This window comes from Neovison vison, chromosome 13 (genome assembly GCF_020171115.1).
Source record: "Neovison vison isolate M4711 chromosome 13, ASM_NN_V1, whole genome shotgun sequence".
NCBI classification, from domain to species: domain Eukaryota; kingdom Metazoa; phylum Chordata; class Mammalia; order Carnivora; family Mustelidae; genus Neogale; species Neogale vison.
The window spans coordinates 48,501,989-48,526,824 of NC_058103.1; the positions used below are offsets into that span (position 1 = coordinate 48,501,989).

Here is a 24,836-nt window from a genome sequence, read left to right on the forward strand (position 1 = left end):
ATAGACATTACTTAAAAAATAAAGTCTTAAAAAAAATAAAATGCCTTTATCCACTATATTAAACAGTCCACTGTCTTTAACAGAGGCCCATTTATGTCAAAATGAAACATAATAATTTGTATTCAGAACATTTCTACCTAAATGTTTCAAAATACCATATTTTTGAAAACAAAGCTTAGCTAAGAAGTAATTTTTGCAAAATAGAGGTTCATGAACCAAGATAAATGAAACCAAGTATGTGGATTTGGCTGTATTTTGCATTTTTCTTGGGGAATTTGGTTGGTCTTTTTCACTGGGCATCTTCCTAAGTTGATATAATAAGGACCATATGAGATGGAGAGAAGGGAGTTGAGGGAAATTGGAAGGGGAGGTAAACCATGAGAGACTATGGACTCTGAAAAACAATCTGAGGGGTTTGAAGTGGCGGGGGGGGGTGGGAGGTTGGGGGAACCAGGTGGTGGGTATTAGAGAGGGCACAGATTGCATGGAGCACAGGGTGTGGTGCAAAAACAATGAATACTGTTAGGCTGAGAAGAAATAAAAAAATAATAAAATAAATAAAGTAAAATAAACTGAAAAAAAAAAAAAGTCCTTAGCCTTTCACATATTTTCCTGTGGTTAAAATCTTAATAAAGCTGCTTTCAAAATAAAAAAATAATAATAATAAGGACCATATGTAGCATAGGATCGAATATCAAGTCTTATTTTCTAAAATCATTAATCTATATTCTATCTATCCATCTATCTACAGTATCAAATTCCCAAGTTCCTTGCCTAACGCTTCCATCCAGAGATGTGCTGGTAAACTGGCTCTCCCAGAAGAACAAAATGCCTTGATTTTGTAGCATTTGACCATTTCTGTGGTATAAATATGCCCACCATCGCTGATCCAAGCTACTAGCAATTTAATAGTTGTCTTATATAATTCCCAAACATTTACTAATTAGTTCTCATGAACTGTTATAAACCAGCTATGGCACACCTACTGTCCCCATCTCCTCCCAAGATAATTTGTCTACTTTATATTAAAAATGCATGGAATTCTATGAATCTCAGTCCATATGTCAAAGTCATCAGTTTTTCCACAATGCTGAATCTTGATTTGTTCATACATACGGGTAGAAATAAAAATCAAAAATATAAATTACCCTAATTTGCTCAGATGAAAATATTTCAAGTCACAAATACTTCTTTAATGAATTAATCTCAGTCTGCAAATGGGGCAAATGATGGGATCCATGCTGTCCATATCCCACCAGTGATCACATATAGTTTTTTAATCATCAGAAAATTATAACCTTTGTTAACTTCCCTTTGGGGGCTATATCCTTCAGGAAGTTATTCAAAAGGAGTGTTATAGCACTACTATGAGTGAGAGTGAAAAACTGAGAAAAAATCCAAATGCTCAACAACAGGAAAATGGCTACTCAAATTACGGCATATTAATATAACATATTAATGGCTATTAATATTACAAATACACAGAATATATAAATACATGTGTTAATTGTGCCAGAATAAAAACTTATATGAAATAATGCAACATAACGTTATGTTATTAGCAACATAATGCTAAATGTATGACCACATCCATTACAAATATGTGAAAAAAAACTCCCAAACTCTCAGTAATAGATTAACTGTTCTACAGCCTTGTAGCAAGTAAATGACTGAACTGGTTTTTAACCACTTAATCAATTTCAGTTCTAATTTCAGTTTCAGAAAACAACTGCACACAGTTTAGAACTTGTTTTAAACCCATCTAAGTACAACTCACTTCAGTCAATAGCCCATTGAATGTCTACCCATGTGTGACAGATTCATACTTTAGAAGTCAGCTAAGTAGTGAAAGACTCACTCCAGAAGATTCACTAAGGCTGATGTCAATCCATTTCTCCCCTCCGTAGCCAACAAAAAACAAACATTGTTGTTGTATTCCACAGCAACAAAAATTTTAAAACTGACATCAGGGGCGCCTGGGTGGCTCAGTGGGTTAAGCCTTTGCCTTCAGCTCAGGTCATGATCCCAGGGTGCTGGGATCGAGCCCCGCATCGGGCTCTCTGCTCAGCGGGGAGCCTACTTCCTCCTCTCTCTCTCTGCCTACCTCTCTGCCTACTTGTGATCTCTCTCTCTGTCCAATAAATTTTAAAAATCTTAAAAAAAAACACAAAACCTGACATCAACCCGTTCTTGCCTCTGTAAACCATGTAACTTCAAAACAAATTCCTAAACCCTACATATAATTGTTAGTTTGCTCTGCTCAGCAAGGCTAAGACTCACCAACATATCTTTTATACTTAATAAAGCATAGTATTCCATTGTGTATATATACCACATCTTCTTGATCCATTCATCTGTTGATGGACATCTAGGTTCTTTCCATAGTTTGGCTATTGTGGACATTGCTGCTATAAACATTCGGGTGCACGTGCCCCTTTGGATCACTACGTTTGTATCTTTAGGGTAAATTCCCAGTAGTGCAATTGCTGGGTCATAGGGCAGTTCTATTTTCAACATTTTGAGGAACCTCCATGCTGTTTTCCAGAGTGGCTGCACCAGCTTGCATTCCCACCAACAGTGTAGGAGGGTTCCCCTTTCTCCACATCCTCGCCAGCATCTGTCATTTCCTGACTTGTTGATTTTAGCCATTCTGACTGGTGTGAGGTGATATCTCATTGTGGTTTTGATTTGTATTTCCCTGATGCCGAGTGATATGGAGCAATAAATTCAGATTTGGTTTTTGTATCAGATTTTGAGTGGCGGTCTCATCCTTTGACAGTTCTGGATACCCCTTATTTGGCAGCAGTCCCTTTGACTCTCAGACTAACAGGTGAATTCTTGTCTCTTTTTCCAAAATTCCATTTGTCCTTCGAATTTTCTTCCAGGTGAATGTCTCAACAATTATCTGATTTAAGTTCTGATTTGTTTCATTGAGCTCTTGTCACTGATTCATTTATCCTAGGGTTTTTGTTATAAAGACCCAATAGGTCTTCATATAAGGTCATTGGTTTTAAGTCTTTGTATAGGGAAATTCAACCTTTAGTTTTGAAAGAGTACTCATTTGATAAGTAATTAGACCCAATTTTTGTATAAGGTTATTAGAACTTTGGGTTTGGAGGTATACCATTCAGTAAATACTTTTGCTATTATCTCTTTATGCTTTTGCTCCTTGCTTTGCTTTCATTTGCTTGGTAATTCATATAAAGTCTTGCCTCGTGTATTTTTCCTTTGTCTTGAATTGTTTCATGTCACTGAATGTATGGGGAAGTGGTCCAGAAAGAACAGATCGATGCATAAACTTAGTAAATCTCCAGACCAATCAAGATGCCCCAAAGACTAATGATTGGAGGTCTGTTAAACTGGCAGCAAATTTACACAAAACTCATTAGTCAAACTTAGCCTTGGGAGCCCTACAAAACTATTAAGGGGACACTCAGTCTTGTCAATCTGTGAGTCACTGTGTTTAGTCCAGAACACAGGATCAATGATTTATGATTATACAGCACTATCCTGACCTCTGCTGGCCTAAGGAACCAAGTTGCTTTTCAAAGCACACACTTTTGATCAAATTTTGCAGGCTTGTATATATCAAAGCTGGACCCTCCTTCCAGAAAAATGCTTGGTTTCTATTTGTATGGCACTATAATCCTAGCTATTGCACTTAGAAGAATAAATGACCTTTTCAAGAAAATTCAGAGTAACACTGGTCATTATGGTGATCTTTGTACATGTCAAAATAAATAACTAATATACTTAAGGGGAGCTCTATAAAAATTAAGAGATAAAAATAAAATATCAAACACTCATTAGTTAGCCTCTTTAATTAGTAAACTGAGACCTCAAAACAAAAGTCGAATCCAATTTGATTCTCTTACCTCCTTGTATCTCTTTCAGATTTCTCTTCACTTTATCCCTTCAATCCCTCCTGCTCCTTCCCCTGACCTCCTGAATGATTTCCGCAGGACTTTTTGCAGAAAGGGACTGGCCACGTTCTCCCAAACAACATCAAACTGCTAGACCAGAAGGCACTATAGAAGCTGAATTTAAACTCTGATCTGGAGTTGAGTTTCAAGAAATTTCTCTAACCCAAGAAGACAGAAATTTGTTGCATAATTCAGGATTTGTTAATTATTTACTGACCTGAACTATTAGTCCTTTCCAACTAGTTTACTTAATTGTTATCCCTCAGATAGAGAAAAAAATGATTAAAACCAATAGGGTAAAAAAAGACCAAGAAAACATTCAAACAACCCAACTCTTCAAAATAATAATAATAATAATAACAACAACCATGATAAATTAAAACATTTAATAGCCTTTAGAGGGCAAGAAAAATAGACAAATCATCATATGAGGCCATTTCAGAAGACTTTCTCTTAGAGAATAATTGGTCAAAGATTCAAAATTGTAAACAAAATAAAGATCAATCATAGACATTACAAATAGACTTCAGGAAATTTTCAAACAATCCTCTGGGTATCTGAATAGCTAAAGTAAAAACCTTGTCTTCTCTTTTCTAATGGGCTCAAGCATAAAATACAGGAATCAGAAAAAAAAAGCTTGAATGAGAAATCGTCAATTTAAAAATCTCCAATATATAGCTGACTTTTCAGAGGGCCTTGAATAGTTAAAAAAAAGTAGAATTCAAAACAAATTTATGGCCCTCCAGATAAAAAGAAGAACAAAATATCCTCTATTCTCTAAGAATCAGGACCCTATCCATAGGGACACCTATAAATACAGCAAGAAAAAATTCACTTGAAAAACCAATGTCCTTTATTGGCTAAAAATACCTACAGTGCGTATGACTCAAAAAGAGACTGCCTTCATCTCGGGTTATGATCCCAGGGTGCTAGAACTGAGTCCTACATCGGGCTCCTTGCTCAGTGGGGAGTCTGCTTCTCCTTCTGCCTGCCACTCCCCTACTTGTGCGTTCTTCTCTGACAAATAAAATCTTTAAAAAGAGAGAGAGAGACTGAAGAATCCCTTTGAACAAAAATCACAAAGGACATAAGCAGAAAAGTTGGAGAAGAATCTATAAGAGTCCAGATTAGTGCCTTCCAAATTACATAAATCTTTCTTTTTTACATATATAGAAAAATGAGGCCAAAGCAGGTACTAAATTACAACATGCACACATCAGTGACTCATTGCTTTTTATGGCCAATCCCCTGAGCAGTAGCCAAGGCTTATCCTCTTGCCTCAGAGCAGCTGCAGCCTTGTCTAACTACTTGAAGCATCTTCAGACTGTGTACTAGGATCACATTTAAATCTTAAGGTACCATATACAATCACTATGGCTACCTGAAAACATCTAACATTTTTCTGTTAGTCTTAACTAATGATATGTTAGTTTTGTATTACCACCCCACATTTTTTTTTTTAATTAAGTAGGCTCCATACCCAGTGGGGAGCCCAATGCAGGGCTTGAACTCATGACCCTAAGATCAAGACCTGAGCTGAGATCAAGAGTCAGATGCTTAACCAAATGAACCACCTCAGGTGCCCCTAACAACTCATACTTTCAATTCAGAAACTCTCTACCCTTACCCACTGAAAGAGAATTTCATGATTGTGTTTCTGCAGTTCAAGAAGTGGTCATGCCCAGTACAAATATTTTGGACCCTCTCACAACAATTTGTGACTTAACACTGTTTATGGATTTTATCTTAAAAATGTAAAGGGGTAATACTAGAATGAATATGTAATAGCTCTACCAGACCTTGAATCCAGGTCTTTCAATTTGAGTCCAATGGATTTACCTATATGTGAACTATATACAATTCCAAATAGGTATATGACAGCATCATTAGTAAACAGTAATTGAACATCTGCTGTATGAACTTTGATGTACTCCACTAAAAAAAGTAAACTACAAAATTCCTGTTCTTAAGGTATTTATAATTTAGTGAGATGAGATGTACACATTCAAATCTAAGACTACAAGACACAGCTGAGGAAGAGGAAGAGGAAGCCTAGGATTAGGGGGAGGAAGAGAGGCACTGAAGGGTGGTGGAGTGCTGGGGTGTTGAACCTGTGGCCTACCTATCAACATAGGTTGAAGAGCAGCTCTGTGACTAGGGACAAGTTCCTCAACTACTCTGTGCCTCAGTGTTTCCTTATCAGTTAAAAAAGAGAAAGAGTAAAAAAGGAACAACATTATTTATTTTTATATACCTACAGTGAGTGTCATTTGAATAACATAAGAAAAATACTTAGCACATTGCCTGGCACAAATAATGCTCAATAAATTGTTCTTGTTATACAGGCCTTCTAGACGTTTCAGGTACCTAAATATGGACATTGGGAAAATCCTGCTGTATACCACTGACCTGCTTCTACATGCCAGATGAATATTTATTCTCTTTTTTTTTAAGTTTTTTTAAAATTTATTTATTTGTCAGAGAGAGAGAGGGAGAGAGAGCGAGCACAGGCAGACAGAATGGCAGGCAGAGACAGAGGGAGAAGCAGGCTCCCTGCCGAGCAAGGAGCCCGATGTGGGACTTGATCCCAGGACGCTGGGATCATGACCTGAGCCGAAGGCAGCTGCTTAACCAACTGAGCCACCCAGGCATCGCTGAATATTTATTCTTATTCGTACAGCTTTCAGATCAGCTAAATTACTCTCTTGGCAGAACATAGGATAAGGTAGCTTTCTCAGACAGCTGTCCTTTTTCTCAGCCCTACCATCGTATCTTCTCCTTTAATTTACAGCCTGACCAGGCAAACAACAGCCTTTCATTTTTCTCAGTGAAGTCACATATTTCATGGTAGGGCTAGGTGGTTACAGTCATCATAGATATTTGACCAAGATCATTTTGCTTTAAAGTGGCTGAAATCACTATGAAAGACCTATTTTATAGATGAACATTTTTAAATCATAGGAATAAAGGGTGCTTAATTGTAAGTAACTAAACGATAGTAAAATAATTCCCAATTTTCCACATGTAGGCCCAATCTGAATGAGAAATTGTGAGAAACAGGAGGTTTGTCCTAATACAACAATACATTATTATATGCCTCCTCTATGTTATTTTCCACCAATCTTCAGTTTAACCATAATGCTGGCATGGACTAAGCTGCTCACTAATAATTACATCTCCACCAAAAGAAACATGAAAAGTTGAGTTTCATTTTATCTCACAAAGAGGATTCAAATCTGTTTCCCCTCTAGCTTTACTGAAATATAATTGACATACAACACTGTGTATGTTTAAGGTCTATAATATGATAATGTGACATAGATATATATTGTGAAATGATTACCACAATAGGGTTAGTTAACATATCCGTCACCTCACATACTTATCATTTGTGGGTGTGGGTGTGGGTGTGGGTGTGGGTGTGGTGAGTCAAATCTATTTCTAAGACCTAGGGTGTTGGAGGGCCTTTAAGCATATGAAAATGGTTCATAAAAATGCTATGGGAGAAGATTGGGATGAATTAACTAATCCAGAAGGTGAAGTACTTATCACTAAGGAGGTGGAAGAGCAGAGAATAAAGGTAAGTAGACCTAAAATATGAGCTGAGGACAAAATAAAGCTTCTAAGAGAAGAGAATTAAAATTTGTGTGCAGGAACGTTTTTTAGGGTTTAATCCTTCTTATCTTTCTATTACAGGTAAACCTTAAGTCACTAAGCCCTTGTACATACAAATGTACATAGAAATGGCATCCCATTTCTCTGCTCCCAGAAGCTCCCCTCCCATAGATGCCCTCTGCCAGGGTGTGCCCACTGACCAATTCAGTCCTCAAGTGTTAGGTCTTGTGATGATGGGTTCTATTTCCTGCATGTGCTAAATACTGGAGAGCTGGTTCTTATGGGCTCACAAGGAGCAGTTGCTAAAGTCGGAGGAATTTCACGAGTCAGTTGACATCACGTGGGCAGCTTGATATCAGTCATGGTAAAGGTATTTGTACCTCAGAAATCAGTAAATTCTTTGAATCAGAATCCTCCTCCCGCCTTGCCAGCCAGCTGTAAACATTCATCAGCACACCACTGGCTAAACTTTACACTTCAATACTGCTTTAAAACTGAATTCACTTCTCTTTTAGTTCTCTTCTTAGAAACAATTTTATTATTATATTTATTTTTATTGTGTTATGTTAGTCACCATATAGTACATCACTGGTTTTTGATGTAGCGTTCCATGATTCATTGTTTGCATATAACACCCAGTGCTCCATGCAATCTGTGCCCTCCATAAAAACAATTTTAAAATACAACAGATATTTTGTTTGATATAAATTGGCTTTGATTGAAGAATCAAATTAATCTGTTAATTAGCTATTCACTTCATTTGCTAATTGCCCTTACCTTTTTTTTGCCTGTGGTAGATCTTGTTCATTATTTACAATTTCACTGTTTCAGAGGTAAGAATTCTTCTATTTTAAACTTGTTAAATTTAGTTTTGAGTATAAATTATTATTTTTTAAATTTCATTACCTCCCATCTTAGAGTCTCAGGCAATGTTTAAAATTTCTCCACACTTTTATCCAAATAAATCAAGCTGCTCCCTTCTGAGACAGAGGAAAAGGTTGGAAGTGGTGACCTCTAAAAATAGCTTGATGAATTAATTGAACTTTGTTTTAAAAGTTATATTTGAACTTTTTCTCTTGTGATTTTTTCTAATTTAAATGTGAATTATTTTGCAGGTAGTAATTTCTTTAACATTGGTCTTAATGATGTTTTAAAAAATGTGGGGGTGCCTGGGTGGCTCACTCGTTAAGCGTCTGCCTTTGGTTCAGGTCATGATCCCAGGGTCCTGGGAAGGAGCCCTGCATTGAGCCCTGCATGGGGTTCCCTGCTCAGCAGGGAGCCTGCTTCTCCCTCTCTCACTCCCCCTGCTTGTGTTCCCTCTCTCCACTCTCTCTCTGTCAAATAAATAAATAAAATCTTTTAAAAATTCAATAAATAAAACATGTGGATTATTTGGCGATATCTTAAACATTCTGAGATCTGAATACATTAGCATATTATCTTTTAATTTCATGATATGTAGTATTTTTTGTTTTTTTGATTTGGTTGCTTGCATTTTAAATATTACTAAATAGTTTGGAAGCCACTTTTGCTGCTTAATGACATTCACATTTCAATTTCAAAAAAAAAAAATTTTTTTTTCATTGACATTTCAAAATGCCACCAGTATGCCAACAAATGATAATCTTCTAAAGTTTTTTTTCTATTGTTTGTTCTCAATTCATTATTATTATTATTTTTTTTTTTTACCAAAAGCAGTACCTCTCCCTGTATCTCCCTCCCTCCCTCTCTCTTTCTCTCTCTCTAATCAAAGCATAGGTTACTCGCTTTTCATTTTAATGTATCTGGCAAAGTGTAAGAGGCAGTAACTTTTGCTGGTAAGATTTAAAAATTCTTTCTAGAATTTACAACAGAGTTCCCAGTCAATCCCAATGAATCTGGAGAGTAACAAGTTCAGAGAAGAGAAAAATCAAAGCTAATAGCCCAATTACTATATAATACTTCAACTTTCAACCTGACTAATTATTATCTTTTTTTTTTCTAATTATTATCTTTTAAAGGTAACAGTCTCGGGGCCCCTGTGTGGCTCTGTTGGTTAAGTGGCTGCCTTGGGCCCAGGTCATGATCTGAGGGGGTGGGACCAAGCCCCTGAATAGGGCTTCCTGTTCAGCAGAGAGCCTGCTTTCTCTCTCTCCCTCTGTTGCTCGCCCTACTTGTGCTCTCCTCTCTCTGTCAAATAAATAAACAAAACCTTTAAAAAAATAAAGGTAACAGAGTCCAATAGGTATTGTAAGCCCACAAGAAGATTGTAAGCGGGGACTGTTTTTATTCTACTTGGACTCTTCTTTCCACCCCCTTCCCTAGACCTCAGGGAAAGACCAACATTCCTTCACTGAAAGCACACCATCATCTCTCCATGCAAAGGCCCCTTTCTTGCTTTATCGTATGTTTCCAGATCCCCACTTCCATTCAACTGTCTGCTCTCAAACAAACTTATTCCAGTATATGTTATTTTTGTGTATGTAGAGCATTCTAAGTAATCATAAGTAATACTGTGTTACAAATCTCAAACTTCTTTCTTACTTAATTTGTATGATTTTAACACTCTATTCATGCTTACTCCATAACAATGGGTTCACTGCCTTTGGATGTTGCAAAATATTCCAGAATGCTCTTCTCACCTATGCTGCTGTCCACTCCCTGCTACTACTACTCTATCAGTGCTGCACTGGTTGTCCTTATACATTTCCCCGGCTTCACAGTATAGCTCCTCCAATCTGCACCTTCACCAACAGGGCCCAAGTGCTCCTCTTTACACAAATCCTAGCTATCATTTGGTATTATCCCCATGTTCAACTTTTTGCCTATGAGTGTAAAATGGTATCTTATTGTTTTAATTTTTTAATAAGATTATTTATTTATTTGACAGACAGAGATCACAAGTAGGCAGAGAGGTAGGCAGAGAGAGAGGAGGAAGCAGGCTCTCCGCAGAGCAGAGAGCCCAATGCGGGGCTCAATCCCAGGACCCTGGGATCATGACCTGAGCCGAAGGCAGAGGATTTAACCCACTGAGCCACCCAGGCACCCCTACTGTTTTAATTTTTATCTGATTATCAGTGAGACTTGACATCCTTTCAAAAAGTATTAGCCATTCACGTTTCCTTTCTGTGAATTGCCTTTATGTCCTTTTCCTATTTTCCCTTTATGCAGTTTAACATTTTTGAATGGTTTTGTTTTAAGACTTTATTTTCCTAGGGGAGTTTTAAGTTTACAATAAAATTGAAATGATGGTACAGAGATCTGCCATATACCACCTGCCCCTACACATGCTTAGCCTCCTCCATTCTCAACGTCACTTACCAGAACAGTTATAAGACACAGCAAAAGCAAATGAGAACCAGACACAGGATACTGGGTGGGGGCAAGCTTTTCAGAGGTGCTTTTTCTCCCTCCATCCCTTTCTTCCTCCCTTCCATGTTTTATTTAGTCTAAGACTTAGCTTGAGCCCCTCTGATAAGCCTATGCTGAAGCCATCGTGCTTCAGGTGAGCAGTCATTGGTGTTTAAATCTGTACCTCCTCCAGATTTTTAAGGCTCTTTGACTTCATTATAATCTCCTGGTTCTTGATCTATAAAGAAGGCTGGGGCAAAGGGGGCATTAGTTGCAAAATAACCTGCTTATACCACTCAGTACAAGCTCAGATATTGCCCTGACATTATCCTGCTCTTCCAAGCAGAGGCTGAGCTTGTTGCTATTCTGACACCCAGTGCACTGAAGCAAGTGATGTTCACACAGGTCAATATATAAGAAAGAAAAAAGTGGGGTGCCTAGCTGGCTCATTCGGAGGAGCATGGGATTCTGTTGGGGTCACAAGTTTGAGCCCCACATGGGGTGCAGAGATTACTTAAATAAATAAAACAGAAAGAGAGAGAGAGAGAGAGAGAGAAAGGAAGAAAGAAAGGAAGAAGGAAAGAGAGAGAGAGAAGGAAAAGGAAGGAAGAAAGAAAAAAACACCTTCAAAAAACTCGCCCCCACCCAGTATCCTGTCTCTGGTACTCATTTAGCTTTTGCTGCATCTTGTAACCCCTTCTATTTTCCCAGGAATCTTGTTTGTTTTTAACTTTAATGCTTGGCAAATTCATCATTTTTAAAATTTTTTGTTTTTGTGACATCTCTAGGGTTGGATTTAGGGGAGAACAGATCATACTCTTGTAGAAACCAAAATATCTAGTTCATCTTTTCATCTTCCCATTTAAAAAAAAAGTTTGTTAATTTTTTATTTCCTTATTTTAATCTCTTACTTGGCATCAAATAGCATTAACAAAGTTATCAAAGTACTTCTTGAATGAAATATAAAAGGAAGAAATGTGACCCTCCCAATTAATTAATATACCTGGTTATGCTCTTCAGAAAATTTAATAAGAATTTACCATCATTTTATACTCCACTCACCTGAAATGGTTTCAGGAATATTTCTTCCATTGCCAGTCTGCCATACTCAGTGAAAAGCTAGACGGAAAATCACACACACACACACACAAACACCACAGAGAAAAACTTCAGTATCAGCAAAGTTCTACTTCTGTGCTTTCTTCCACTCTTTTTTCCCTCACTGAGACATAATACTCTATTATTAAGGTTACAGAAGTAATTTTAAGGAACTAAGTATTAGGTAAAGCAGAACTACAGAAATTTTTAAATTTAAATTCAATTAATTAACATATAATGTATTACTAGTTTCAGAGGTAGAGGTCAGTGATTCATCAGTCTTATATAACACCCAGTAATCATTATATCACGTGCCCTCCTCAATGGCCATTACCCAGTCACCCCATCCTCCCACCCCCAACAGAATTACGGTAATTTTTAAATAAAAAATTAAGGACATAAAGTACATGTTAAAAATAAAGTTTCCACTTCAGGCTAATACCTTTATATCAAGATGTAGGACAGTTTTTTATAGGAGGATGGGGCAGAAAGTAACATGGTAAATAACCTTTCAAAGCAGAACTTGCACAGATCAGACCAGAGAGCCACAAACTATGTTGGACATATTTACAGAAGTTGTTGCCTGAGGAAATTTAATGGCACCATGGACTGCATTACTACAAACGCATAAAGGCATGTGGCTTAAAAATATAATCAGATATACCACATTCTCTCCTTTCCAATTGCTCCCAGTTGAGAGGAACCATATCAGTTTTTGTGTTGCCAGAAATGTAAGGTTTTAGAGAACAAAGACCTGAGGGGGTGACTGTGATTAGACCTCTGATGACCGTTTCATCCAGCCCAGCCCAGTGGATTTCCCCAGCTGGTTAGTCTTCATCCACAAGAATAACAGGCCACGGCAGTTTCTCAGAGCTGGGGCGGGACTGATACAGAGGACTCCCACCCCTTGCCCATTTAGGATAGCTCCCACAGCACCACCCTGCCTCTCTTGCAGAAGGATCTAGGAAACCAAGGGTAATAACTAACTATCTGATTAGAGTGATTCAATGAAAGTCTGGAATATCATAGCTAAAAGGCAGCTGGTCCAGTGATTAGACACTCACATTAGAATCATCTACTAATCTAACTGGAATTCACAATCTTTTCTGAGGAGGCTGAGGTGTTGTCATTTACAGGAAAAATTTTAAATGCGCTCAGAAAAAGATGACTTACTCAATATCAAAATCCAAAATCAGCCTTCTTAAGAAATCCCTAAGCTGGTATTGAACACTGTCATACCATTAGCTTGGAAAATAATTAGCTAGGTTATGACACAGGCCTAAAGCATAAATCATACTTATCATAAGAAACAATTATTCAGCATATGGCCTATTTGTCATAAATGTAATGTGATATACTAGAAATATATTTGGGAATAGTGCTGGATATGAACTCCCAAATGTGATTTTCAACATCACAGGTTACCCTGCTTTATTATCCTTTGTTGTCTATTAAATTTGTACATGGCTCTTAGTGCCAAGACAGAATATATATTTAAAGCAAAATTTTATATAAAATATGCAGAGGGAAACTGTCAGAGAAACAATAGGTTTTGCTCTGTAACCATATAACATGCATTGAAAGACAGCAGAGAGCTGTGAACTACCTTAAGGAAATATCTCATCTTCTACTGATTTGAGATTTAAATGCTGCTCAAGAGTGGAAGGAGCACTGAGCCCATGAGATACCCAGATCTCTAGTCCCACTCTATCACTAATTAGCCACATGAGTTTAGGCAAGTCATTTACTATTTTCAGCCAAATTTACCTCATCTGTAAAATATGGGGGTTAAATGTACTTTTTACCTCCATGAGTTATTTATTTTATAACTGGGTCATCTACACATTTTGGGTCATTTTTAAATCGAGGAGTCTTTTCTCTAATCTGCCATATATAGTCACATATATAGGGCCAACAGTAAGTAGCTTTAGAGTAACAAAGAAATTTGAAAACTGAATTAGAAAGAACATAACCATACAGGGCTGAAACAAGAAACCTGGAAATAGGACAACTTCAATTTGCTTATGTTTCTAAATATTTCTGAATTCAGTTTTCCAAGTAGAAGAAGGCCCAACAAAATCTACATATCCTCAAAAGATGACCAGATATGTTTAAAAAAAAAAAGAGTATACATATTGTTACCTGGAGGTGCTGAAGATCATCCTCCTGGACATTCTGGGATAAGTTATATACCTTAAAAAGTAAAGTTAAAATGAGAAAATAATTAGCATCCTCCAAAGAACTTACTTTGTCATTTTTTATTTTTATAAATATCAATGTTCACAAAATCAAACTCTCTGAAGTGTATTCTTATATAATGGTATTTATAATACCTTGAGAAAGTAATAAAGCTTGAAAGACAATAGACAAAGTACAATGATCATAAAATTGTTCTAGAAATATCAAAGCTACCTCTCTGGAGACTAAGCAGTCAATAAAATAATCATTCTTACAAGCATACCAGAATAAAAGCAATCTAGATCTGAATAACCCATACATAAAATTTTGCCTTAAAAATTATGTTGACCTTTTCACAATTAATTAATTTAGTTAAGACTATAGATAGTTCTCTCATACTGAAGTTAGATTTCAAATATAAGGCTCATATCTTTATACATATGCATTACTGCTTCATGAATTCATGAACAGATCACAGCACTAAGATGACATTCTTTTTTTTTTTTTGAGGGCTAACTTCAAAAAAAGCTAAGGATGCTTATATGTTTATGTATTGACAAAAAGAACATACTTTGTGTACTTATTTAAATAACAGATTATTTCTAATTAATAAAAAGTCATTACTAGGGACTTAGATTTTTCAGTGAAAACATTCAATGTCTTCACGTAAAATATAAATAATAAATATTAAAAAGGCAAAGTCAATCCTGTTTTAATTGGCTTGCTTATACTGCTGATTATGAAGAAATCTTTCTCTGCTCACTTATAATTCCAGCCTTGACTTGTTTATCCCAACCACTTTGCCTTCCCTACCTTTTAAACTATCTCACCTCTCTTTAACCATCTGTTTCTTGGCCACTATTTCTTCCTGCTCTTTCTAATGAATAGAAAATATCTAAAAACTCTCTTAAAATCTTTCATGTTCTAAGTTCTATGACTAGAGTAAAACTCTCCAAGGACTTGCAGGACAATCTGTAAAGCCTACAATAACCTCAAAAGCAATACTTTAAAAAGACAAAGAAAGAAAAAAGGAAGGGAAGATAAAAAAATTTTTTTTAAGATTTTATGTATTTATTTATTTGGCACAGGAGCAGAGGGACAGGCAGAGGAAGAGGGAGAGAAAGAATCCCAAGCAGACCCTGCACTAAGCATAGAGCCCAACATGGGGCTTGATGTCAGGACCCTGAGATCATAACCTGAGCCAAAATCAAGACTGGGAGGCTCAACTGACTGAGTCACCCAGTACCACAAAGATAAAAATTTTTGTAAGACATTTACTTATCTAAATGTATAATAAGTGTTTCAAAAAGTTGGGCTAGCATCTAAAAACAAAAACAAAAACAAAAAACCCCACCTGGGTAGCTTAGTTGGTTAAGCATCTGACCCTTGATTTTGCCTCAGGTCATGAGCTCAGAGTCCTGAGACTGAGCCTCGCATCAGGCTCCACACTGGTGGACACTACTTGGGATTCTTTCTTTCCCTCTTCCCCTGCCCTCCCCTCCTAAGCAACCCCCGCTCCCACATCACATGCATGCACACACTCTCTCTCTAGAAAAGAAAAAAAGCTGGGAAAGCATATGTTTTTATACTTAGAAATGTTTATACTGGCTATGTAAAAAAAAAATGCCTTTAAAATTCTTGTTTCAGTAAATGTAACTTATGATAGGTAGTTTCAATGTATCTATCTGCATACATTATAAAACTTAATATTATTGAGTTTATTGTAGGCTTTAAACAGGAAAAAAATATCAATAAGATAATACAAACTTTTCTGACTATAGACTGTTTGGAAATTGAACAGAAATTAGGTAACAGTAACCAAAACAATTCTACTCTTATAGAAATCCTAAGAACTTGTATGCTAATTGAGGCAAATAACATATTACCATTTCTGTTGTTTGTCTTACTACCACATGTATGTAGGAACACATATATTCATAAATTTTGGTTAAAGAAACAGCCATCAAAATGGATTTATTTTATTCCATACCTGTATCGAGCTGATCATTGTGCTAAGTGCAAATACTGTGGCTGAATCTCTCAGAGTTGACTGACTATCAAAAGTTCCCTGAGTATCCATCAATAGCACTGCGACCTACAGGCAAGTAGAGAACATCACTGATATTTTATAGAACAGGGGCAGTATTAGGGTTACTACAAATTTAATACCATAAGAACTAAAGCAAACCATTATCAATGAATACTTCAAAGGTAATTTTCTATATATGCCATGAGTGCCACAGAAACTAATAATATTAACTAGCTGAATACTATAATGATTAGTTTTTACTGATAATCCGACATAACAGAAACAGTACTGAAACAAAGTATAGACATTAGTTTGCTGATCTGTTGTTCTATTGTCCCTGTGATTTTGCCACCTTGATCAATAGAAAGGAAAAGACGAATGCACAATAGGATGTTACCCAGTTCTTTAAATTTTCATGTCAAATAGCCAAAATTGGTTCTCAAAAGATCATTTTTGAGGATCCTGGAAAGTGATAACTCTTGCAAGTGAAACTCAATTTTCTTTTCGAAGTTTGCATCATACCTTCTTGCCATCAGGTTTATTGATAAGGAAGATTTCACTCCATATTTGGATTCCTGTGGTCTCCCGTTCAGACCCACCTCTCCATGAAAAACCAGTTAGTGGTTCATTGTAATCTCCAACCCAGTCGACTGATTCCTATAAATTAAAAAAGTCTGTGATATGGAACTGGATAGGTGGTACCGTTTTTTCGACACATCAATTCTGGTTCGTATCTCTCTCCAACTATAGTCAAAAGGAAACCATATATTCACATCTACTGTATGATTCAATTACTTTATCTAAGATATTTTTACAGAGGAGCACTATCTGCTACATTTTATTTTAGGTTCTGGGAATACAAAGATATCATTCCAGAACAGAGAAAGCTCACAACCTAAAAAAAAGAAAGAAAGAAAGAAAAGACAGACATGCTGGGGCGCCTGGGTGGCTCAGTGGGTTGGGCTGCTGCCTTCAGCTCGGGTCATGATCTCAGGGTCCTGGGATCGAGTCCCGCATCGGGCTCTCTGCTCAGCGGGGAGCCCACTTCCCTCTCTCTCTCTGCCTGCCTCTCCATCTACTTGTGATTTCTCTCTGTCAAATAAATAAATAAAAAATCTTTAAAAAAAAAAAAAAAAGAAAAGACAGACATGCTAACAAACCAGTATGTTGCCATGTATATTAGGCATTAGGCATAAATAAAAGCATAGGAAAAGAAACAACTAACTCTTGGTCACGTAAGACTTAATAGAGAGGTGGTGTTTGTGCTAAAATTTGAAGGATGCTTGGGAATTTCCCAGGAGAGCAAACCTGGGAAGGGCGTCCTAGAAACAAAGATATAAAGATAGGAGAGAGGATATTATGTCAGGATATACACAGTCATAATACATACAAACGCTTTGGTATTGGGGAAAGAGGGAGTGAACAGCAAGAGGAGAGGAACCAGGGCACCTGGGTGGCTCAGTGGGTTAAGCCGCTGCCTTCGGCTCAGGTCATGATCTCGGGGTCCTGGGATCGAGTCCCGCATTGGGCTCTCTGCTCAGCAGGGAGCCTGCTTCCCTCTCTCTCTCTCTCTGCCTGCCTCTCCGTCTACTTGTGATTTCTCTCTGTTAAATAAATAAAATAAATAAAATCTTAAAAAAAAAAAGAGGAGAGGAACCTAGAAGTGTTGCAGAAAAACAAAAACATAAGAAATCTCTTACACTTTAATCTGGCAAGTGCTCTTTAACACAAGCAACATGACAAGTGTTATTGAGCATTTAATTTTAATGCTCATTTCACAGTTAAAACTATGAAAACTGTATAATCCCAAAGAATGGAGACTAATTTTGTTCACTTAATTTTCCCAACCATGTTAAGTAGTATACTAACGTTGATATGCTAGAAACAGAGAATGCCAAGAGTTCTGTTTGGTTTCAAAGCCTAAAATATTTTGGCAGTTCTAGTCTTGATTTGTTTGAACTGAAGCTAGAGATAGAAAATACTGAAGTTAACTTTACAAAACTATTCAAAAATACTCTAACTTGAAAGAGCAATCCCAAATAAATAATTATGGTACAAATACATAACACAAAGTTTCTTTGGGTAGTGTGTCCATTCTGCCTCCACATCCATATTCGCAACTGGATTGCTATGGGTAAAAGGGTAGAAAATATATTGGGATGCTCTCCATTCCCAACCTTCTGTTCCTTGACTCTGTTATCTTCCTGCTTTTGGTTCATCCTAGATCCCTTAAAGACTCAGTTCTGTGCCACATTGTTGTCTCAAATGTTATGACACTGTTGGTTGTCTTTGGGGGTGGGGTATGATGAGAATCAAGTGGAAAAAGATAGGAAAGAATTTTCTGGGGTAACAGCAAGATATACTTGCTAGAAGTTGGGCCCATGCAGGCATATAAAATTTCAAAAAATAGTAAGTAAATGTACACCTAAGATCTGTGCATGTAACTGTAATGTAAATTTTACAACAAAAGAAACCAGCTAAGCATGGAAATATATGATAATGATACAGGTTGAAATATTTGTGAGGAAGTGTGCCAAAGTCAGCAATTTGCTTTGAAATGAATTTAAAAAATCAGATGCAGTGATGGGTGTAAAGAGAGAACAGTAGCTGGAGACACAGGTGATAAAGCAAGAATATGAATGATAATGGTAAAATCTAGGCAGCAGATACCTAGGTCTTCACTGTAAAATTCTTTTAACTTTGCTGCATGCTTGAAATTTGTCATAATAAATGTTGGGGAGAAATGATTATAATAAAAAAGTTAGGATAAAAGCTATTTGATAGATTTTAAACACTCTAACATGTAAAGTTTATAATCCTATCACTATGATGCATCTCATTCTAAAAGAATAAAAAAATAAGTTCTATTCCAAGGGAAATGTGGGAAAGTGGTCCATGGAGTTTAGTGTCCAGAGCACTGAAGCTGGAACGGCTCTAGCACAGTGTATGTGAAAACGGAGGTGGGAATCCTGAGACTACTAAATAAAAACACAAAGTGACACAAACACAGAAACAAGAAAACTGTAAAGCATTTTTATGTACCTGGTTGTACATGTATCTCAACATGAAGTCCATCAGGAATGATTTTCCTTTTCTAAATGCTCCAGCAACAGATACAGCAACAACCTCCTTGTCCCTGACAGCCTCCGAGAGAAGGATCCGATTTAGGGCAGTTTCATCTAACTCAAAGGAATGGTCATCTTTGACGATAAGGACTTGCACTGGTCCTGCCTTCTTCACCGGCTCCTCCTCCTCTGAGCTCCATTCATATGTCTTTTCTGAAAACCCACCTGTTGAATAAAATAGCAATTTATTCAGCTAATCATCTTCAAATACCAAGAAATGTACTGATACTTCTCAATTTTCAAATATCTGAAACAGGGGCACACTGGAATCAAAGATGCTCATTTTAATGACATATACGAATGTCATTAAATGTCTCAGGAAGATTTATGTCTCAGAAAGACTTATAGCTCATCTTTCTGATTATGTGACCAAATCAAAGAGAATTTTATTCTTAAGAATACTCCAAGGCAAAGATCTGTTTGCAGAGTGAGAAAGGAAATCAAAGAAAGGATTCTACTTATGGAGCACAGGAATAAAATGACTTATCCCCTAGAAAAAGTTAAATTATTCACATAAAGGATCATTGCAACATTTTTAAAAACTGAACATACATAGGAGGAAATACATACAGGGACTCATCACATATTTTTGGAATTGGAATAAGTTTCTAAGCACCCAGTTTTCAGCTCCCTTCATTACATGCATCCTATCTACAAAATCCTAGGTTCTTAACTGTCTAAGACTATACCTCATAGCAATGGAATTTACAGATACTTAAATTGGATAGGGCCAGATTACAGACATCCTTCAAATTCATAGCAAAGGGGTCTAGACACAATTCGATTTAAAGAAAAAGTTATTTGGTGTGAAGATCTTAAACAAAAGCTGTGTGACCCTGGGAAATTACTAAATCTCCCAACTCTTCATCTGTAAAATGTAAACTACTAGTAGTACCTATTAATCGGAGTGTTGTAAAGATTAAGGGAGCTACGACATGTAAAGTGCTGAGATCAGTGCTTGGCACACAGTAAACTCATAAAGGTTAATCACCACCATCATCGTCACTACCTTGGGATTATAGATTGAACTAAGTGTTCCTAGAAGAACTTTCTGCCTATTTTCAGAAATGTGTGTATGTGCGTGCATATGTATGTAAAGAATTATCATATATATGATAAAGGGTTAACATCCAAAATATATAAAGAATTGACACAACTAAATACAAAAAAACCCTTAAACAATCCAATTTAAAAATGGGCAGAGGATCTGAATAGAACTTTTTCTACAGAAGACATGCAAATGTCCAACAGACACATGAAAAGATGCTCAACATCATTAAGCATCAAAAATGCAATCAAAACCAAATACATATCACCTCATACCTGTTAGAATGGCCATTATCAAAAAGAGAAGGAACAAGTACTGGCTAGGACATAGAGAAAAAGGAATCCTTTGGCATTCCTCTGTTATTGGTGAGAATATAAATTGGTAAGACCACTGTGGAAAACAATATGGAAAAAATTAAAAATAAAATTACTACATGATGTAGCAATTCCACTTCTGGGTATTGATATGAAGAAAATGAAAGGACTAGCTCAAAAAGATGTGTTCACCCCTATGTTCATTATAGCATTACCTAAGATACAGAAACAGTCTAAGAACAACTGAAGTGTCCACTGATGAATGAAGGGATAAAGAAATTATTGTGTGTGTGTATGTACATATATGCGTGCACACACACACACACACACATATACACAACAGACTATTACTCAGCCATAAAAAATAATGAAATCTTGCTCTTTGCAACAATATAGATGGACCTCAAGCACATTGTGCCAAACAGAGAAAGACAAATATGTATGGTTTCTTATATGGGGAATTAAAAACAAATAAACAAACAAACAAACTTATAGGTACAGAGAACAGCCACTGGTTGCCAGAATTGGGGTGCTGTGGGTAGAGAAATAGGTGAAGAGGGTCAAAAGGTAAAAACAAAAATAGAGACAAAGAAATTTTGTTCTCTCGTTAAGTCATTTCGAAACTGATGTTTAGTTTCTTCATATGTAAGAGGAAAAAAGGTTTTCCATTTAGTTGTCAGTTTCGGCAGAGATCAACTTTTAGAATTAATCCTTAATATTTAAGAATTTTAGAACCCTAGACCCTGGCATTTGTGGTATATTACAAAATAACAAGTGTGCCTAGTGACACATTCTTCTATCTACTACCTTTATAATGTAACTTCGTAATGCCCTTCCACTTTGACTCTGGGGTCAGCCATGTGATTTGCTTTAGCAGACATGACACAGCAGAGAATTCTTAGAAAAGGCCTTGTGTTTTCCATTTTGCTCTTTCACTTCTGTCATTCCATTTCATTTCATTAGGAAATGAAAGCCAAAGATGTAACTGACCTTGCCAAGAAAAGGATATGGAATTTCTGTAGCAGGAAATCTATCATGGATGCTTTCTTGTGTTACTATTTATTTATTCCTTTTAATATTCCAGCAAGGTATTCATTATTATTTGTATTTTTGACACATGAGGAAATTAAGAATTGGGCAATGTAAATTTTCCAAAAGCATGCCTACTAGTAAGAGATAGATACGAGTTCACATAGTTAATAACTGTAGACCTGAGGTTAGATCCCAGGTATGTAAACTTTCATCCCAGGCCTTTCTACTATAATATTCTGTCTCTTTAGGGAAATAAAATAACTCTTAGACACCATATAAATGGGCTCATTTGCTTTGTATCAAAAGAACAGAAGGTCGAAACATACACCAATTAATTCTTCAGATCAGATATATGACCTAGCCTCAAATCAACCCTTTAGAGTATTAGTTTTGAATAAACTGGGCTCTTTTTTAAAAAAAAAAATTTATTTATTTGTTTGACAGATCACAAGTAGGCAGAGAGGCAGGCAGAGAGAGAGGAGGAAGCAGGCTCTCCGCGGAGCAGAGAGCGGGATGCAGGGCTCGATCCCAGGACCCTGGGATCGTGACCTGGGCTGAAGGCAGAGGCTAAACCCACTGAGCCACCCAGATGCCCCAAACTGGGCTCTTAAATAACCTTTCATTTAAATCTTTTAAAACATATTTAAATAGACATCCTCTCTTATGTTTGAAGGCATACCTTGGAGATATTGCAGATTCCAGTTCCAGACCACCACCATAAAGCACGTCATGAATTTTTGGTTTCCCAGTGCCTATACAAGTTACATTTATACAACATCATAGTCTATTAAGTGTGCAATAGCATTATGTCTAAAAGAAACAAAATATATACCTTAATTTAAAACTACTTTATTGCTAAAAAATGCTAATCATCATCTGAGTTTTTAGCAAATTGTAATCCTTTTGCTGGAAGATCTTGTCTCAATGTTGATGGCTACTGACTGAGCAGGGTGATGGGTGCTGAAGTCTGGGATGACTGTGACAATTCCCTAAAATAAGACAACAATGAAGTTTGCTGAATTGACCAACTCTTCCTTTTGTGAATGGTTTCTCTATAGCATAGTTGTTGTTTGACAGCATTTTACCCACATAGAACTTACTTCAAATTGAAGTCAATTCTCTCAAACCCTCCGCAGCTTTACCAACTAAGTTTATGTCAGATTCTAAATCCTCTGTTGTCATTTCCAGTCTTCACAGCATCTTCACCAGGATTGATTCCACCTCAAGAAACCACTTTCTTTGCTCATCTGTAAGAAGCAACTCCTCACTCAACCAAGTTTTATCCTAAGGTTGCAGCAACTCAGTCCCATCTTCATGCTCCACTACATGCTCCACTTCTATACCTCACACTGTTTCCAACACATCTTCAGTTACTTCCCCCACTGAAGTCTTTCTGAACCCTTCACAGTCATCAAACTCAGAAGTCTGAAATATTGCAACAATTACTAAAATATGACACAGGCACAAAATGAGTAAATGCTGTTGGAAAAACAGCACACACACACACACACAATGACTTTGTTTCTAATCTCTTGGTTCTGATCTATTAAATAATTTGTCTACATCAGCACCAATAGTATAATATCTTAATCAAAACAGTTTTTTTCTGTAAGATTTTATTTATTTATTTGAGAGAGAGAGAGAGCACAGAGCAGGGAGGGGCAGCAGGAGAGGGAGAAAGCGTCTCAAGCAGCCTCTGTGCAGAGCTTGATCTCACAACACTGAGATCACCACCTGAGATCACAGCCCGAGCCAAAAACCAAGAATTGGACGCCTAACCAACTGTGCCACCCAGGTGCCCCTGAAATAGCTTTATAAAACGTCATTATGATCATATTCCTCTAATTATCACGCCTTGGCAATTTTGACCCTTCCCATATAAATATTGGAATTAATAAGTTAGTTGAATTTGTGAAACTACATTAAATTTACGGATCGATTTGGAAAGAATCAATTTTGTTACACTGTCTTCCAACCCATAAACATGAGATATCGCTCTTCAATAAAGTTTTTATAATTTGGGGTGCTGAGGAAAGTAGGTTTTTTGGATTTATTGCTAGGTACATTAGATTTTATTCCTAATTATACCTTGTTTCATTGTTGTGTTTTTAATTATGTTTTATAGCCACTGCTTGGATAAAGAAATATAACTGACTATTAAAGATCAGTCTCATATTGAAACTGCTATTCCCTATAAATTTAATTTTTAAAAATAATGAAGTGCTGTTTCTACCTTTTCAATATTTATGTATTTCTTTTTTCTTTCTTGTATTATTGGACATTCTATACAATGTTGAATATCAGAGGGAATCCTGGACACAACTTCTGATTTTAGTGAGCATAACTTCCTTACTTTAATGGGACTGCTTCCAATATTTGAGTTCATATTTCTTATAGTTTGGTGTGCTTTGGAAGATAACTTTATCTTTTTTTTTTCCGATTTATTTATTTTCAGAAAAACATTATTCATTATTTTTTCACCACACCCAGTGCTCCATGCAAGCCGTGCCCTCTATAATACCCACCACCTGGTACCCCAACCTCCCACCACCCCGCCACTTCAAACCCCTCAGACTGTTTTTCAGAGTCCATAGTCTCTCATGGTTCACCTCCCCTTCCAATTTACCCAAATTCCCTAGTCCTCTCTAACGCCCCTTGTCCTCCATGCTATTTGTTATGCTCCACAAATAAGTGAAACCATATGATAATTGACTCTCTCTGCTTGACTTATTTCACTCAGCATAATCTCTTCCAGTCCCGTCCATGTTGCTACAAAAGTTGGGTATTCATCCTTTCTGATGGAGGCATAATACTCCATAGTGTATATGGACCACATCTTCCTTATCCATTCATCCGTTGAAGGGCATCTTGGTTCTTTCCATAGTTTGGCGACTGTGGCCATTGCTGCTATAAACATTGGGGTACAGATGGCCCTTCTTTTCACGACATCTGTGTCTTTGGGGTAAATACCCAGGAGTGCAATTGCAGGGTCATAGGGAAGCTCTATTTTTAATTTCTTGAGGAATCTCCACACTGTTCTCCAAAGAGGCATCACCAACTTGCATTCCCACCAATAGTGTAAGAGGGTTCCCCTTTCTCCACATCCTCTCCAACACATGTTGTTTCCTGTTTTGTTAATTTTGG

The 24,836-nt window shown here is 36.8% G+C and overlaps 1 protein-coding gene across 2 annotated transcripts in view; it reads right to left on the reverse strand.

The window, feature by feature from the left end:
- ATL1 (atlastin GTPase 1) overlaps window positions 1-24,836 on the reverse strand; it is an 82,193-nt gene that overhangs the window by 19,436 nt on the left and 37,921 nt on the right. For both annotated transcript variants that reach the window (XM_044229837.1, XM_044229838.1), the window contains 5 exons: window positions 19,216-19,463; window positions 16,696-16,830; window positions 16,135-16,239; window positions 14,109-14,159; window positions 11,931-11,987 (listed from right to left, as the gene is read on the reverse strand). In XM_044229837.1, the coding sequence (XP_044085772.1) occupies window positions 11,931-11,987; window positions 14,109-14,159; window positions 16,135-16,239; window positions 16,696-16,830; window positions 19,216-19,463 (596 nt within the window). The remainder of the gene's footprint in view (window positions 1-11,930; window positions 11,988-14,108; window positions 14,160-16,134; window positions 16,240-16,695; window positions 16,831-19,215; window positions 19,464-24,836) is intronic.